General features: G+C 52.8%; 1 protein-coding gene across 1 annotated transcript in view; it reads right to left on the bottom strand.

The window, feature by feature from the left end:
- LOC140408239 (diacylglycerol kinase theta) overlaps positions 1-13923 on the bottom strand; it is a 267197-nt gene that overhangs the window by 5323 nt on the left and 247951 nt on the right. The window contains exon 21 of the mRNA XM_072495177.1: positions 1894-2046. Coding sequence (XP_072351278.1) covers positions 1894-2046 — 153 coding nt within the window. The remainder of the gene's footprint in view (positions 1-1893; positions 2047-13923) is intronic.

The following is a 13923-nucleotide window of genomic DNA, read 5'->3' as shown; positions in this document are numbered from 1 at the left end:
GTCCCTCGTCACCAACTCGCCCCGTCCCTCGTCACCAACTCGCCCCGTCCCTCGTCACCAACTCACCCCGTCCCTCGTCACCAACTCGCTCCGTCCTTCGTCACCAACTCACCCTGTACCCCTCGTCACCAACTCGCCCCTTCCCTCGTCACCAACTCGCCCCGTCCCTCGTCACCAACTCGCTCCGTCCCTCGTCACCAACTCACCCCGTCCCTCGTCACCAACTCGCTCCGTCCCTCGTCACCAACTCACCCTGTACCCCTCGTCACCAACTCGCCCCTTCCCTCGTCACCAACTCGCCCCGTCCCTCGTCATCAACTCATCCCGTCCCTCGTCACCAACTCACCCTGTACCCCTCGTCACCAACTCGCCCCGTCCCTCGTCACCAACTCACTCCGTCCCTCGTCACCAACTCACCCCATCCCTCGTCACCAACTCACTCCGTCCCTCGTCACCAACTCGTCCCGTCCCTCGTCACCAACTCGCCCCGTCCCTCGTCACCAACTCACCCCGTCACCAACTCGCCCCGTCCCTCGTCACCAACTCGCCCCGTCCCTCGTGACCAACTCGCCCCGTCCCTCGTCACCAACTCGCCCCGTCACCAACTCGCCCCGTCCCTCGTCACCAACTCGCCCCGTCCCTCGTCACCAACTCACCCTGTCCCCCTTGTCACCAACTCATCCCGTCCCTCGTCACCAACTCGCTCCGTCCCTCGTCACCAACTCGCCCCGTCACCAACTCGCCCCGTCCCTCGTCACCAACTCGCCCCGTCCCTCGTCACCAACTCGCCCCGTCCCTCGTCACCAACTCGCCCCGTCCCCCGTCACCAACTCGCCCCGTCCCTCGTCACCAACTCACTCCGTCCCTCGTCACCAACTCACCCCGTCCCTCGTCACCAACTCACTCCGTCCCTAGTCACCAACTCACCCCGTCCCTCGTCACCAACTCACCCCGTCCCTCGTCACCAACTCGCTCCGTCCCCCGTCACCAACTCGCCCCGTCCCTCGTCACCAACTCGCCCCGTCCCTCGTCACCAACTCGCCCCGTCCCCCGTCACCAACTCGCCCCGTCCCTCGTCACCAACTCACCCCGTCCCTCGTCACCAACTCACCCCGTCCCTCGTCACCAACTCACTCCGTCCCTAGTCACCAACTCACCCCGTCCCTCGTCACCAACTCACCCCGTCCCTCGTCACCAACTCGCCCCGTCCCTCGTCACCAACTCGCCCCGTCCCTCGTCACCAACTCGCCCCGTCCCTCGTCCCCAACTCGCCCCGTCCCTCGTCACCAACTCGCCCCGTCCCTCGTCACCAACTCGCCCCGTCCCTCGTCACCAACTCGCCCCGTCCCTCGTCACCAACTCGCCCCGTCCCTCGTCACCAACTCGCCCCGTCCCTCGTCACCAACTCGCCCCGTCCCTCGTCCCCAACTCGCCCCGTCCCTCGTCACCAACTCGCCCCGTCCCTCGTCACCAACTCGCCCCGTCCCTCGTCACCAACTCACCCCGTCCCTCGTCACCAACTCAACCCAGCCCTCGTCACCAACTCACCCCGTCCCTCGTCACCAACTCACTCCGTCCCTCAATTACCGTCCTGTCTTGTCTCCCATGCACCTGTTCTATATTAATAGCGATAGAATATAAAAACAGATTTTGGACGAGGTGTAACGGTAATATTTTCCATAATTTTCAGCAGGTAGAATTCCATTCTTGTTCCAATGTATAGAAGTTTAAAATCCAACAATGGCACCAAGAAACTATCATTTCCTGATTTATCTTTACAGGATAACCATATTCTCAAATTTGGACTTTCACCCAAGTTTCTCAATTAAGTACAATTGCTGCACATTTTGTAATGCTGGTTTATTCTCTAAAAGATGTCTTGCACCTTCATACCTGAGGCCCAGCAGCAGATATGATGATTTGTCCAGGTGACTGAATCCAAGGTTCTCCATCCACTTGCACAGGAATTGACTTTCGCAATGTGACACGGAAATATGTTCCCTGTGCGATACGAATTCCAGACCGCAACCCACTTTGCACTTGCCCCTAAAGATTAAGACAAACTATTAATGTTCTGGAAGCAATCCAGAGCTAAACAGAGTAATACAGAGCCACACAATACAGAGATACACAATTCGAGCCCACTCCGCCGTTCGTCACCATCATGGCTGATCATCCAACCCAAAGCCTAATCCTGCTTTCTCCCCATAGCCTTTGATCCCATTCTCCCCAAGTGCTATATCCAGCCGCCTCTTGAATATATATCTCGAAGAATCCTCTCCAATAATTTCCCTACCACTGACATAAAGCTCACCGGCCTGTAATTTCCTGGATTATCTTTGCTACCTCTTTTTTAAAAATAAATTTAGAGTACCCAATTATTTTTTCAAATTAAGGGGCAATTTAGCTTGGCCAATCCACCTAGGATCCACCGTGGCAAACCCACACAGCCCAGTGCGACCTTTCTGAAACAAAGAAACAACATTAGCTATTCTCCAGTCCTCTGGGACCTCACCTGTCACCAGTAAAGATACAAAGATTCCTGCAATTTCCCCCCTTGCCAAAGTGGGTAATTATAGGCCAGTGAGCTTAACTTCGGCAGTAGGGAAGATGCTGGAATCTATCGTCAAGGAAGAAATAGCGAGGCATCTGGATGGAAATTGTCCCATTGGGCAGGCGCAGCATGGGTTCATAAAGGGCAGGTCGTGCCTAACTAATTTAGTGGAATTTTTTGAGGACATTACCAGTGCGGTAGATAATGGGGAGCCAATGGATGTGGTATATCTGGATTTCCAGAAAGCCTTTGACAAGGTGCCACACAAAAGGTTGTTGCATAAGATAAGATAAAGATGCATGGCATTAAGGGGAAAGTAGGAGCATGGATAGAGGATTGGTTAATTAATAGAAAGCAAAGAGTGGGGATTAATGGGTGTTTCTCTGGTTGGCAATCAGTAGCTAGTGGTGTCCCTCAGGGATCAGTGTTGGGCCCACAACTGTTCACAATTTACATAGATGATTTGGAGTTGGGGACCAAGGGCAATGTGTCCAAGTTTGCAGACGACACCAAGATAAGTGGTAAAGCAAAAAGTGCAGAGGATACTGGAAGTCTGCAGAGGGATTTGGACAGGCTAAGTGAATGGGCTAGGGTCTGGCAGATGGAATACAATGTTGACAAATGTGAGGTTATCCATTTTGGTAAGAATAACGGCAAAAGGGATTATTATTTAAATGATAAAAAATTAAAACATGCTGCTGTGCAGAGAGATCTGGGTGTGCTAGTGCATGAGTCGCAGAAAGTTGGTTTTCAGGTGCAACAGGTGATTAAGAAGGCAAATGGTTGTTTCCACTGGCGGGTGAAAGCAGAACTAGGGGGCATAGCCTCAAAATAAGGGGAAGTAGATTTAGGACTGAGTTTAGGAAGAACTTCTTCACCCAAAGGGTTGTGAATCTATGGAATTCCTTGCCCAGTGAAGCAGTAGAGGCTCCTTCATTAAATGTTTTTAAGATAAAGATAGATAGTTTTTTGAAGAATAAAGGGATTAAGGGTTATGGTGTTCGGGCCGGAAAGTGGAGCTGAGTCCACAAAAGATCAGCCATGATCTCATTGACTGGCGGAGCAGGTTCGAGGGGCCAGATGGCATACTCCTGCTCCTAGTTCTTATGTTCTTATGTAATTTAGCGTGGCCAATCCACCTAACCTGAACATCTTTGGGTTGTGGGGGCGAAACCCACGCAGACACGGGGAGAATGTGCAAACTCCACACGGGCAGTGACCCAGGGCTGGGATCGAACTCTGGTCCTCAGTGCCCTAGGCAGCAGTGCTAACCACTGCGCCACCGTGCCGCCCTCCACCAAACATCTTTAAGGTTACAAAGAGTTTAATGATGCCATGTGGAGGGGTGTTTTCACACGTTTTCCAAGTCTTCACTTCACACCCTGGTCTGAGAAGCTGGTGAGAAGTCTGTTCAATTGTTAAAAAGTTAAGTTTCCCCCTCTTACTGTTAACTGGCACTTAGCGTTTTCTCTGACTTGTTACCTTTGTAATATTCACCATTTAAACTGTTCTTGCTGTGTGGTGAAGTCTGTAGAACCTGGCGTGTTTCACAAATGGGGACTTATTGCAAACAAGTAAACTCCATAAATCTTAATTCAAATAAATCGAAGTAGTAACAATACAATGGAGATGGAAGTTACAATCATAGAAAAGTTACAGCACAGGAGGAGGCCATTCAGCCCCATCTTGTCCATGCCAGCCCGAGGATACCCAGGTGTCCTTTCCAATCCCACCTTCCTGCTCCCGCTCCACAGCCCTGTAGCTTACTGAAGGTGCAGATCCTGGTACTTTTTAAACAGGGTTTAGGGTCTCTGCCTCGACCACCAACTCGGGCAGTGAATTCCAGACTCCCACTGCCCTCTGCGTAAAACAGTTCTTCCTCATTTCCCCTCTACACCTTCTGTCTCTTTTTAAAAAATTGTCTATTTGTTTAATATATAACAGTGTACATGTATGTATACATAACTGGATACACCACTAGTACATATCCCTTGGTACTGCACACGGTATTTAATGATCACATTATGGGGAAGACATTATTATTCAGAAGTACAAAGTATTTACAGCACAGAAACAGGCCATTCGGCCCACGCTGGTGTTTACGTTTCACACAAGCCTCCTCCTCCCCTATCAGAATATATTCCTTTATCCTTCATGAATGTTAGCTCGATTCCCTTTATATTCACATCAACTTTTATTTGTGGTGGCGACTCCCACATTGTCTCCACTCTCTGGGTTCAGAGGTTCTCCTGCAATGAAACCAAAGTGTTGGAAAAACTCAGCAGGTGCGGCAGTGTCCATGAAGAAACAACGGCAACGTTTTGAGTCCGAATGATTCTTCTTCAGAACGTTGACTCTGTTTCTCTCTCCACAGATGCTGCCAGATCCGCGAAGACCGACCAACGCGCTTTTTATTTCTGATAGAGCCATAAACCAGAGAATTCCTACAATGCAGAAGGAGGCCATTCGGTCCATTAAGTCTGCACCGACCCTCTGAAAGAGCATGGTACCTAGGCTCACTCTTCCCGCCCTATCCCTGATATCCCACCTCAGCTGAACTTCCTTGGACTCCAGGGCTGGGATTCTCCATTTCTTTTTTTTGGAAAATATTTTATTAAGGCATTCAGAATTTAACAATTGTAATCATCACAGGGTATCAACACGAACAAAACAATATAACCAATACCGCCCCCCCCCCCCCCCCCCCCCCGTAACAAAGCCCAGCCCACCCCCGGCCACCCCCCAGCCCATCTTCTGCCTCTTATCTTGAATCCCCGGTTCTAGAATTCCCCACCAAGGCAAACAAATTTTATAGAGAAGCATAGAATTTACAGTGCGGAAGGAGGCCATTCAGCCCATCGAGTCTGCACCGGCTCTTGGAAAGGGGACTCTACCAAAGCCCACACCTCCAACCTATCCCCGTAACCCCACCTAGCCTTTTTTGGACACCAAGGGCAATTTATCACGGCCAATCCACCGAACCTGCACATCTTTGGACTGTGGGAGGAAACCGGAGCACCCGGAGGAAACCCACGCACACACGGGGAGGATGTGCAGACTCCACACAGACAGTGACCCAAGCCGGGAATCGGACCTAGGACTCTGGTGCGGTGAAGCAACTGTGCTAACCACTGTGCTATCATGCCGCCCACTGTCCACTCTATCTCTTCCTCGCATAATTTTGACCTCAATGAAGTCATCCCTCAGCCTTATTTGTTCCAAGGAAAATAATCCCAATTTGACTTCCGGTTGCGGTGATGCCGAGCTAGCCGCACGTTTCGGCGGCTCCAGCTCCGACGGACCTTGGGGCTCTTTTAAGAGGTGGAGCAGAAGGTGACGGATAATGAGGATGAGATCCTGGGCCTGGCGGTTGAGACACAGACGCACGAGGCACTTCATAAAAAGTGTACTGAAAGGATTGAAGCCCTAGAAAACAGAGCGCGAAGGAAGAACCTTCGGATACTGGGTCTCCCTGAGGGAGTGGAAGGAGTGGACTGTGGAGCTTATGCAAGTACAATGCTGAGCTCACTGATGGGTGCTGAGGCCCCTACGGGCCACTTGGAGGTGGAGTGGGCACATCGGATCCCGGCGAGAAGACCAAAAGCGGGAGAACCACCCAGGGCGATAATCGTGCGATTTCACCGCCTTAAGGATAGAGAAAAGGTCCTGAGATGGGCTAAAAAGGTGCGGAGTAGCAGATGGGAGAATGCAGTGGTACGGGTATACCAGGATTGGAGTGCGGAGGTGGCGAGAAGGAGGGTGAGCTTTAACCGAGCCAAGGAGGTGTTGCATAAAAAGAAGGTGAAGTTCAGGATGCTGCAGCCGGCAAGACTATGGGTCATGTATCAGGAGAGACACCATTATTTCGAGACGGCGGAGGAAGCATGGACCTTTATGAAAGAGGAGAAATTGGATCGGAACTGAGGGACTGATGCTGCAGGAAATGTTATTGTTAATGTTATGGTGACTTCCGGGTGCGGCTATGCAGAGCTAGGTCGCACATTCGGCAGCTCCTGCTTGGAACGGACTTTTGGGCTCTTTTACAGGGCCCCCACGGCATTTGTTTGACATTTCCCGGTGTGGGAAGAAGGCGGCAATATTCCCCCGACAGTGTCCCCCAGGAAGGGTATGTCTCTTGGTTGCCAGACACACGCAGAAACAGTGAAAGATTTGGCTGCAACTACAGGATAAACAGGGCCTCTTCCAGCATGCAGGCGGGGGAAGGGCAAGCTTAAAGCTGCAAGCTGACCTGAGGGCATGTATCAAAGGTGAATTCTAGCAGCAGAGGGAACAACTGTGAAAAGACCTCATCAAGGCCACTGAAGGGACTTCCGGTTGCGGTGATGCCTAGCTAGCCGCACGCTTCGGCGGCTCCAGCTCCGACGGACCTTCGGGCTCTTTTAAGAGCCCCAACGGGGAATTTTTCGACGACGCAACCCGGTGTGGGGCGTGTGAGAAGGGAGTCCCCCCCAAACGAAGGAGGAAAAAACCGGCGGCGGCGGCTGCAGCGCGAGGAATCGTCGACCAAAGGGTCAGAAAGAGAGAAGTACAAGATGGCGGCGGAGAAAGCGCAGGCGACATGGGGGCCTGAGCATGAAATTGTGAGACGGTGCGTGGAGCTGCTGAAGAGGGAGGTGCTGACCCCGTTGCTACAGGCAATTGAGGGGCTCAAGGAGACATTAAAGACCCAGGAGACAGAGCTCCGTGTGGTGGAGCAGAAGGTGACAGATATTGAGGACGAGATCCTGGGCCTGGCGGTTAAGACACAGACGCACGAGGCACTTCATAAAAAGTGTACTGAAAGGATCGAAGCCCTAGAAAATGGAGCGCGAAGGAAGAACCTTCGGATACTGGGTCTCCCTGAGGGTGTGGAAGGAGTGGACTGTGGAGCGTACGCAAGTACGATGCTGAGCTCACTGATGGGTGCTGAGGCCCCTACGGGCCCCTTGGAGGTGGAGTGGGCAAATCGGATTCCGGCGAGAAGACCAAAAGCGGGGGAACCACCCAGGGCGATAATCGTGCGATTTTACCGCCTTAAGGATAGAGAAGAGGTCCTGAGATGGGCTAAAAAGGTGCGGAGTAGCAGATGGGAGAATGCAGTGGTACGGGTATACCAGGATTGGAGTGCGGAGGTGGCGAGAAGGAGGGCGAGCTTCAACCGAGCCAAATAGGTGTTGCATAAAAGGAAGGTGAAGTTCGGGATGCTGCAGCCGGCAAGACTATGGGTCACGTATCAGGAGAGACACCATTATTTCGAGACGGCGGAGGAAGCATGGACCTTCATCAAAGAAGAGAAATTGGATCGGAACTGAGGGACTGATGCTGCAGGAAATGTTATTGTTAATGTTACGGTGGAAGTTAATTGAGAAGTAAACAGGGAAGGGGGGAGACATTGGGGAAATGTGGGCGCCGGTGAGGGGGGAAAGACGGGACATAGTTGGAGAATGGGGAAGGGGAGGGGGAGGGGAAAGGGAGCTGCGCCATAAGAGGCGGGTCAGGTAAAGGGATGTTCCCGCACCAGAAAGAATAAGGCGGGAAGACAGGCGCAAGGCGGATGGGAGTTCCCCACACGGGGGGGTCGAGGAGTGAGCAGGAGTAGCCGGGGTCAGTTGAAGTTAGCTGACTTACGGAAGTAATATGGGGGGAGCAATCACGCTAGAAAGAGATCTAGCGGGGGGGGGGGGGGGGGGGGGGGCAACTGGGTTGCTGCTGCGGAAATCCAAAAGGAAATGGCTAAAGAGTGGGTGGGCGGGGATGGCGTGCGACGCTGGGGGAGCGAGCGGGAGCGCGGAGGCGGGATATGGGACTGGCCTAGAGAAGGTAATGGCTAGTCGACACGGGAGGGGGGCAGGTAGCCCCCTAGTGAGGCTGATCACGTGGAACGTGAGAGGCCTGAACGGACCGATAAAAAGGGCCCGAGTGCTCGCGCATTTGAAAGGACTAAGGGCAGACGTAGTTATGCTCCAAGAGACGCACCTAAAGGTGGCGGACCAAGTTAGGCTAAGGAAAGGATGGGTGGGACAGGTGTTCCACTCAGGACTGGACGCAAAGAATAGAGGGGTGGCCATTTTGGTGGGGAAACAGGTCGCATTTGAAGCAAAGAACATCGTAGCAGATAGCGGAGGTAGATATGTAATGGTGAGTGGCAGGCTGGAGGGAATGGAGGTCGTGTTGGTTAACGTGTATGCCCCAAACTGGGACGATGCGGGATTTATGAGACGGATGCTGGGGCGTATACCGGACCTGGAGGTAGGAAACTTGATTTTAGGAGGGGACTTTAATACGGTGCTGGACCCGGGGCTAGATAGATCCAGCTCAAGGACCGGAAGAAGGCCGGCAGCGGCCAAGGTACTTAAGGGGTTTATGGACCAAATGGGGGGAGTGGATCCATGGCGATTTCTTAGACCTAGGGCTAGGGAGTATTCCTTCTTCTCCCATGTCCATAAAGTGTACTCCCGGATAGATTTTTTTGTTTTGGGAAGGTCGTTGATCTCTAGGGTGGAAGAAGCTGAGTACTCAGCCATAGCGGTTTCGGATCATGCCCCACATTGGGTGGACCTGGAATTAGGAGAGGAAAGGGAGCAGAGAACACTCTGGCGATTAGATGTGGGACTGATGGCGGATGAGGGAGTGTGTGCAAGAGTGCGGGGGTGTATTGAGAGATACCTGGAGGTCAATGACGACGGCGAGGTCCCGGTGGGAGTGGTATGGGAAGCACTAAAAGCGGTGGTCAGAGGAGAGCTGATCTCCATTGGGGCCCACAAAAGGAAAACAGAGGCCAAGGAAAGGGAAAGATTACTGGGGGAGATTTTAAGGGTGGATAGGGAATTTGCAGAGACCCCGGAGGAGGAATTGTACAGGGAGAGGAGACGACTCCAGACGGAATTTGACCTTCTGACCACCAGAAAGGCGGAGGTACTGTGGAGGAAGGCACAGGGGAGGAGGTATGAATATGGGGAAAAGGCGAGTCGCCTGTTGGCTCATCAATTGCGAAAGAGGGCAGCAGCGAGGGAAATAGGAGGAATTAGAGACGAAAGGGGAGACACGGTGCGAAGGGCAGGAAAGATAAATGAGGTGTTCAAGACCTTCTATGAGGAACTGTATAGGTCTCAACCCCCAGAGGGAGAGGAGGGGATGCGGCAGTTCCTGGACCAATTGAGGTTCCCGAAAGTGGAGGAGCGGGGGGTGGTAGGCCTGGGGGCACCGATTGGGGTGGACGAGGTTATTAAGGGACTGGGAAGCATGCAAGCAGGGAAGGCCCCAGGACCAGACGGGTTCCCGGTGGAGTATTACAGAAAATATGTGGACTTGTTGGCCCCGTTGATGGCGAGGACGTTCAATGAGGCCAGGAAAGGGGGGACTCTACCCCCGACGATGTCGGAGGCGATGATATCGTTAATTTTGAAGAGGGATAAAGATCCGTTGCAGTGCGGGTCCTATAGACCCATTTCATTGTTGAACGTGGACGCCAAATTGTTGGCAAAGGTACTGGCATCGAGGATAGAGGACTGTGTCCCGGGGGTGGTGCACGAAGACCAGACAGGGTTCGTAAAAGGGAGACAACTGAATGTTAACGTGCGACGACTATTAGGGGTGATAATGATGCCCCCAGTGGAGGGGGAGGCAGAGATAGTGGCGGCAATGGACGCAGAGAAGGCATTTGATAGGGTGGAGTGGGAGTATTTATGGGAAGTGTTAAGGAGGTTTGGGTTTGGGAACGGGTTTATTAGCTGGGTTAGACTTCTTTATGGGGCTCCAACGGCAAGCGTAGTTACAGGTCGACATAGATCGGAGTATTTCCGACTATATAGGGGAACAAGACAGGGATGCCCGCCGTCTCCATTGTTGTTCGCGTTGGCAATTGAACCTCTGGCCATGGCGTTGAGAGACTCCAGGAAATGGAGAGGGGTGATTAGAGGGGGAGAAGAACACCGAGTCTCGTTATATGCGGATGACCTATTGTTATACGTGTCGGACCCAGCGGGGGGAATGATAGAGGTTATGCGAATTTTGAGGGGGTTCGGGGATTTCTCGGGGTATAGGCTAAACATGGGGAAGAGTGAATTATTTGTGATACATCCAGGGGACCAGAGTAGAGAGATAGAAGGCTTGCCTCTAAGGAAAGTGGAAAGAAACTTCCGATACCTGGGGATTCAGATCGCTAGGAGCTGGGGAACCTTGCACAGACTTAATCTGACACGGTTGGTAGAACAAATGGAGGAGGACTTCAAGAGGTGGGACATGCAGCCTCTCTCGCTGGCCGGCAGGGTGCAAGCAATTAAGATGATGGTCCTCCCGAGGTTCTTATTTGTATTTCAATGTCTCCCTATCCTAATCACTAAGACCTTTTTTAATAAAATAGACAGGAGCATCACGAGCTTCGTGTGGGCAGGGAAAGTTCCGAGAGTAAGGAGGGGGTTCCTTCAGCGTAGTAGGGACAGAGGAGGATTGGCACTACCGAACTTGGGCGATTACTATTGGGCCGCCAATGTGGCAATGATACGTAAATGGATGATGGAGGGTGAGGGAGCGGCGTGGGAAAGACTGGAGAGAAAGTCCTGTAAAGGGACGAGTTTAGAGGCGCTGGTGACGGCGCCGCTACCGATCTCACCTAAAAAGTTTACCACGAACCCGGTGGTGGCGGCAACATTAAATATCTGGGGACAGTGGAGGCGACAGAGAGGGGTGCGGGGAGCCCTGGTGGGGTCCCCCATCAGGAACAACCATAGGTTCGCCCCAGGAAGAATGGATGGAGGATTTCAGAGCTGGTTCCAGTTGGGAATTAGGAGGGTGGGCGATTTATTTATAGATGGGACTTTTGCGAGCTTGGGAGCATTGGAGGAAAAGTATAAGTTGCCCCGGGGAAATTTCTTGAGATATATGCAGGTGAGGGCATTTACTAGACAACAGGTGAGGGAATTTCCATTGCTCCCGACACAGGGGATACAGGACAGGGTGCTTTCAGGGGTGTGGGTCGGAGAGGGCAAGGTGTCAGAGATTTACCGAGAGATGAGGGAAGAGGGGGAGGAGTCGGTGGGCGAACTAAAAGGAAAGTGGGAAGAAGAACTAGGGGAGGAGATAGAGGAGGGTATGTGGGCTGATGCCCTAAGCAGGGTAAATTCCTCTTCCTCATGCGCCAGGCTTAGCCTGATTCAATTTAAGGTGCTACATAGAGCACACATAACGGGAGCAAGATTGAGCAGGTTCTTTGGAGTGGAGGACAAATGTGGGAGGTGTGGCGGGAGCCCGGCAAACCACGCACATATGTTTTGGGCATGCCCGGCACTGGAAGGGTATTGGAAGGGAGTGACGGGAGTGATTTCGCGGGTGGTGAAGGCCCGGGTCAAACCAGGCTGGGGGTTAGCTCTATTTGGAGTTGCGGAAGAGCCGGGAGTGCAGGAGGCGAAGGAGGCCGACGTTGTGGCCTTTGCGTCCCTCGTAGCCCGGCGCAGGATCCTACTCATGTGGAAGGAGGCGAAACCCCCCGGACTGGAGGCCTGGGTAAATGATATGGCGGGGTTCATTAAACTGGAGCAGATAAAGTTTGCCCTGAGAGGATCGGCTCAAGGGTTCACCAGGCGGTGGCAGCCATTTCTCGACTACCTAGGGGAACGTTAGAGGGAAGACAGATGACCAGCAGCAGCAACCCAGGGGGAGGGGGGGGGGGGGGGGAGAGGGGGGGTTTAGTTTAGGTCAAAGATAAAGGGGTTTTGTTACTTGTGTATTGTTTAAAATTTCTGTATTGTTATTGTTGCGTTTGCTTTGTAAGAGGGGAAAAATTGTTGTTTGGGAAAAAATTTTCAATAAAACATTTGTAAAAAAAAAAAAGTTAATGTTATGGTTGAAGTTAATTGAGAAGTAAATTGGGAAGGGGGGAGACATTGGGAAATGTGGGCGCCGGTGAGGGGGGAAAGACGGGACATAGATGGAGAATGAGGAAGGGGAGGGGAAGGGGAAAGGGAGCTGCGCCACAAGAGGCGGGTCAGGTAAAGGGATGTTCCCGCGCCAGAAAGAATATGGCGGGAAGACAGGCGCAAGGCGGATGGGAGTTCCCTTACACCGGGGGGGGGGTCGAGGAGTGAGGAGTAGCCGGGGTCAGTTGAAGTCAGCTGACTTACGGAAGTGATATGGGGGGAGCAATCAAGCTAGATAGGGATCTAGCGGGGGGGGGGGCAACTGGGTTGCTGCTGCGGAAATCCAAAAGGAAATGGCTAAAGAGTGGGTGGGCGGGGATGGTGTGCGACGCTGGGGGAGCGAGCGGGTGCGCGGAGGCGGGATATGGGACTGGCCTAGAGAAGGTGATGGCTAGTCGACACGGGAGGGGGGCAGGTAGCCCCCTAGTGAGGCTGATCACGTGGAACGTGAGAGGCCTGAACGGACCGATAAAAAGGGCCCGAGCGCTCGCGCATTTGAAAGGACTAAGGGCAGACGTGGTTATGCTCCAAGAGACGCACCTAATGGTGGCGGACCAAGTTAGGCTAAGGAAAGGATGGGTGGGACAGGTGTTCCACTCAGGACTAGACGCAAAGAACAGAGGGGTGGCCATTTTGGTGGGGAAACGGGTAGCATTTGAAGCAAAGAACATCGTAGCAGATAGCGGAGGTAGATATGTAATGGTGAGTGGCAGGCTGGAGGGAATGGAGGTCGTGCTGGTTAATGTGTATGCCCCGAATTGGGACGATGCGGGATTTATGAGACGGATGCTGGGGCGTATTCCGGACCTGGAGGTAGGAAACTTGATTTTAGGAGGGGACTTTAATACTGTGCTGGACCCGGGGCTAGATAGATCCAGCTCAAGGACCGGAAGAAGGCCGGCAGCGGCCAAGGTGCTTAAGGGGTTTATGGACCAAATGGGGGGAGTGGATCCATGGCGATTTCTTAGACCTAGGGCCAGGGAGTTCTCCTTCTTCTCCCATGTCCATAAAGTGTACTCCCGGATAGATTTTTTTGTTTTGGGAAGGTCGTTGATCTCTAGGGTGGAAGAAGCTGAGTACTCAGCCATAGCGGTTTCGGACCATGCCCCACATTGGGTGGACCTGGAATTAGGAGAGGAAAGGGAGCAGAGAGCACTCTGGCGATTAGATGTGGGATTGATGGCGGATGAGGGAGTGTGTGCAAGAGTGCGGGGGTGTATTGAGAGATACCTGGAGGTCAATGACGACGGCGAGGTCCCTGTGGGAGTGGTCTGGGAAGCATTAAAAGCGGTGGTCAGAGGAGAGCTGATCTCCATTGGGGCCCACAAAAGGAAAACAGAGGCCAAGGAAAGGGAAAGATTACTGGGGGAGATTTTAAGGGTGGATAGGGAATTTGCAGAGACCCCGGAGGAGGGACTGTACAGGGAGAGGAGACGACTCCAGACGGAGTTTGAC

This window comes from Scyliorhinus torazame, chromosome 3 (assembly GCF_047496885.1).
Source record: "Scyliorhinus torazame isolate Kashiwa2021f chromosome 3, sScyTor2.1, whole genome shotgun sequence".
NCBI classification, from domain to species: Eukaryota; Metazoa; Chordata; class Chondrichthyes; order Carcharhiniformes; family Scyliorhinidae; genus Scyliorhinus; species Scyliorhinus torazame.
Note: the sequence above shows the minus strand (reverse complement) of the source record. Positions and strands in the feature narration are given on the sequence as shown.